Here is a 4463-nt window from a genome sequence, read left to right on the forward strand (position 1 = left end):
TGACCTTTATGTAAATAAAAAAACTCACGAAGAATGCTAAAATCTATATTTTTACTGCATTTGATAAACTGTAGAAAGTAAATGCCCCTTCAACCTGTTTGAAACTCAATGGACACTTTACATTCCTTGTTTTCGGAAATTACTATTTACATACTACCTAATATAAAACTCATGCTAAATTAAAGAAAACCAATGTTGTACCTAATATAAAACCCGTCAAAAATATATTACCAAGATTCCACAACAGTCAACTACATCAAATGCTGGAATTTAAAACTCACAACAGTCAACTATATCAAAATGCTGGAATTTAAAACTACATCAAAATGTTGGGATTTAAAACCTGTACATCAAAAAACAACTCCTACATAAAAATGAGCTGGAATTTTAAACCCCCTACATCAAAATCTCCAATGCTCTCCTGCGTGCCGATCTCCTGCGAAATTGGAATTCATTAAAAAATCATCGAAGTATGGCAAGTCATTGATACAATATGCTCTTAGTGACCTTCAATTTATAAAGGTTTCTTATAGATAAAATTTTTTCTAACACCAATTACATAGGCAGAAATAGAGTTGAAGGAAAGACAATTAAACAAATACCATTAATTTCTAGCAGTGCCCTTGCTTGAACAACATTTAAAATCTAAAATATGCCTTGAAAACATGATATGTGAAGGAGTCTGGACTTCAAATCTCATCAATTCAAATGCTATAATTTATCCAATGGCTACTGCTACTGGTCTTTCAACCGTGAATCATCTTGCCAACATGAAACAAATACAAATTGATTCCAAACAACCAATTATCATTATGGAAGACAAGCTTAACTCATTACCGAACATTGAACATTATACAAGAATAGTTAAAAGCAAGAAGTGCACCTGAACGTTTAATGAGGACGAAACTTTGTCTTTTTGCCCGTTCGATGTAGATGAGTTTGCCATCTGTAAATCATGGAGAACACACTCAGTTCAATCTATAGAGTGATTATCAAATTATAGAATTCTGCTCGAAATCATACCTTTCGATTGAGTTTTGATTTTCTAGAACCAGCTTCTAGACATCCCTTTCAGCCAAGTTTTTTAGGTGCTCCCTTGCATTTTGTGTATTTTGGGTCGAAGATGATTCCGCTAGCACACTTTCCGGCTTCATCCAAGCGTTGAGAGCCCACGCTACTATACTTCAACATGGAAGAATCATTTGTTTGGATTTCAATCCATTCCATGAGACCGTGACTCATCGTGTGCTACGATGTCCGCTAACTTCGCAAATGCATTGCACATTTCCTCATATCTAATTTGGTCTGGAGTACTAATCCAACTATCATAAGTAATCGGAACCCTCATGTACAATCTGTTCACATCCCTTCTCCATCTCCTCAGAATGTACTTCTCAGGAACTAAGTGCACTTGGCTTCGAATCAAAATCGTCACCGCGTGCTTGCAAATAATTCCTCTGAAATCGAACAGGTGACAACTACACTCAAACTCACATTCATCTCTACGAAAGCACACTTTAAAGATTTTTGTCTTCATACAGTTGTTCAGAATAATGTCCTCACGTACATCGTACGTAGTATGCAAGTACGTCTCATGAAGTCCTAAGACTTCACAATACACCTTTCCAGTAAATTGTTCTTGAAACTCCTTGAACTTTGCGATGGTGTAAACTGATTGGAATTGCCTTTCCATGTCGTACCTTGTCACACATGGGACCATTTGTGAAAATGATTTGAAGTCCGCTTGGAACTCCTTTTCAACTTTACTTCTCAAGGCACGTTCATATTGCTCTACAACAGCTTCAGAGATGTTTTCGAATGAACATAGCCGTCAAAAAATGCATTAATACCTTCACTCCGTTGCGTGATTGACATACCGGCCCAAAATGAGGTTTTCAAAAAGCATGGTACCCATCGACCTCTTTTATTGTACAGGCTGCTCAACCAAGCATGTTCTAGCAAGTCATATTCGGCGAGCATCTTATTCCATCCTTGTTCAAATTCCTTGCAACTTTGCACATCATATACCAACGCATGAACGGTAGCAAGAATGGAAACTTTATGTCTATGGCCCCCAAACTTTTCTGGTAACTTTTTCAGAATATGCCACAGACACCATCTATGCTTTGTGTTCGGGAACACGATTTCAATTGCATTTTGCATAGCACGGTCTTGATCTGTAATTATCCCACATGGAGCTTGAGCATGCATACATTCAAGCCAGGTTTCGAATAGCCATACAAAGGTCCTTGTGTATTCATTAGAGAGTAAGCCACATCCGAGTAGAGTTGATTGTCCATGATGGTTTACCCCAACAAAATGAGCGAAAGGCATCTCGTACTTGTTAGTCAAATACGTGGTGTCAAATGTAACTATATCACCGAACTCCTTGCACGCTTGTCTACACCTGTTATCTGCCCAGAACACGTTCCGTAGTAGGGCCTCATCATCCAAGTCTATGCTAAAGAAGAAACCAGGACTGCGTGCTTGCATCTTCGTAAAATAAGCTTGTATTGCAAGAGCATCTCCTTCACCCAGTCTTAACTGTCGGACTTTATCTATGAAATTTCTACAATCTTTCTCAATGCACATAATATTTTCATAACCACCGGCTTCAACCATAGCTGAGTTAAAACTCTTATGTAATGGTATACCAGCCACGTCATTTATTTCAAGCTGTCTTCTCACACGTGCACTGATTTCTCGATTGCAACGACATAGCCTTGATTTCAACGGGCTTGTTTTGTGATTATGCTCCAGATGAACAATGTTAATACGCCATGAGCCACTTAGATCTGAACATGCTGTCAATCTTGCTTTACAACCTGTTTGCATTGTTAGTTGAGGCTTCAGGATTGAATTTGAGCCAGTACTTTGACGGCCCTCCCGACTACATGTGAAAGTGACATAACGCACAACCCCATCCTCACCCTTCCTTGAATTTCTTTTCCTCACTGGAAATCCGACTTGGTATGCATAGTTCTTGTAAAATTCAAACACCTTATTCTCATCTTGGAACTTCATTCCAACACTAGGCACAATAATATCAGTTCCTTCTTGTAAACTCATGTCATTCGGATTATTGTCTTCGGATGAAGAGATTTCCAAATACCTACATTCATGACAGGAAGAACAACAAATCAAAATAAGAACTCTTGGAGGGGGACACTGTACATTTTGTAATGGATATGATTGTACTAAAGAATGAACAACAATCAAAATAAGCCTTTTTTCAATTGGACCTAAATTGAGGTTTAAGAATGAACAACAATCAAACTGCATCTAAAATGCTATTGTAAGCAGTAGTGAATTTAAGCACTGTCGTATTAGTGAACATGAACAATAATCTGCTATTTTAAGCCCTACTTATAAGTAATGTTACTCAAATAAATATTTTTTTTTTGATCGTAACATGTGAGTTTGTGTATGTATAAGAAAATAAAGTAGCCCGAGAAATGGATTATTGCTATTGTAAGCAGCAAATATAAATTGAGGTTTACCTATAATTTCAACAATCAATTAGATTAACTATCACTTCAATTTCTTAAACTGCATCTAAATTGAGGTTTACCTATAATTAACTTATTGTACAATAGATTAACTATCACTTAATTCACCATAAATAATTAAATAAAAAGTCATAAATAAGTGAATAATGTGTAATTATCATGCAAATAAATTGTTGGTGCCCAGTGCAATTGCCAAAATCATTTCACGCTCTACGGTATCTGGGCATATGAAGATTACAAAAAAATACAAATTCTTGGATTAACAATAATGCCAGGGAAGAAAAGAAATATTACCCATGTTGTTGCCGGACTCGATGTTGCCTCCTTCCATTTCATATTCTTCTCTACAATAACTGGGTTTCGGGTGAATCACGAACGGTGCAGATAACGAGGTCGGACTCACCGTCGCGCCGTCGCCGGCATCAAGCCAGGTTTCCCCTCGTTCCATTTCTCAGTCGCCTTTGTGGGGTGAGGGGGGGGGGAAGAGGGGGATTTGGAAGAGAGGTGAAATGGTGGGCAAAATTGCAGGCAAATGGTGGAGTTGAGGTTTAACATTTACAACAAAATCCAATTTCTCAGGTTTAGCTTTCCATTTCTCAGTCGCCTTTGTGGGGTGAGGGCGGGGGGAAGAGGGGGATTTGGAAGAGAGGTGAAATCGCGGGCAAATGGTGGATGCGAGGTTTAACATTTCCAAGAAAAATCCAATTCTCAGGCTCAACGAGATTTTCATTTTCAAAAGTCAAAATATCGCCACATCAGATTGTGTAAACCATTGTGTGAACCAATGGGTACATGTAGCACTATCCTTAGGAGATTTGTGAGGGATGTCAATTTGAGTGTGTAACTTTTTTACAGACCTCCAAATGTTGTTATTCAAATAACGCAATCTTTAAGATGTTCAAGTATTTGAATTTCTAATTTGGAAAATCATTTATTTGGGTTCCAATTTCCATA

General features: G+C 37.7%; 1 protein-coding gene across 1 annotated transcript; it reads right to left on the minus strand.

The window, feature by feature from the left end:
- Window positions 1-364: 364 nt before the first annotated feature.
- LOC111392402 (protein FAR1-RELATED SEQUENCE 5-like) lies at window positions 365-3957 on the minus strand. The gene is made up of 6 exons (XM_023017743.1): window positions 3782-3957; window positions 1878-3112; window positions 1266-1791; window positions 1065-1182; window positions 884-946; window positions 365-436 (listed from the first exon to the last, which is right to left on the minus strand). Exons 1-6 carry the CDS (start codon window positions 3955-3957, stop codon window positions 365-367), a joined length of 2190 nt encoding a protein of 729 aa, XP_022873511.1.
- Between the last annotated feature and the right edge of the window lie 506 nt (window positions 3958-4463).

This window comes from Olea europaea, unplaced genomic scaffold (assembly GCF_002742605.1).
Source record: "Olea europaea var. sylvestris unplaced genomic scaffold, O_europaea_v1 scaffold927, whole genome shotgun sequence".
In the NCBI taxonomy this organism is placed as follows: Eukaryota; Viridiplantae; Streptophyta; class Magnoliopsida; order Lamiales; family Oleaceae; genus Olea; species Olea europaea.

What these genes read in the sequence shown, in the direction of transcription:
- LOC111392402 (XM_023017743.1), bottom strand. Translation starts at nt 3,957, where the DNA reads ATGGAACGAGGGGAAACCTGGCTTGATGCCGGCGACGGCGCGACGGTG. An exon ending in AATATTTCTTTTCTTCCCTG is followed by an intron (nt 3,113 to 3,781) that starts GCATTATTGTTA and finishes TCATGAATGTAG; the next exon opens with GTATTTGGAAATCTCTTCAT. An exon ending in ATGTGCAATGCATTTGCGAA is followed by an intron (nt 1,183 to 1,265) that starts GTTAGCGGACAT and finishes TCCATGTTGAAG; the next exon opens with TATAGTAGCGTGGGCTCTCA.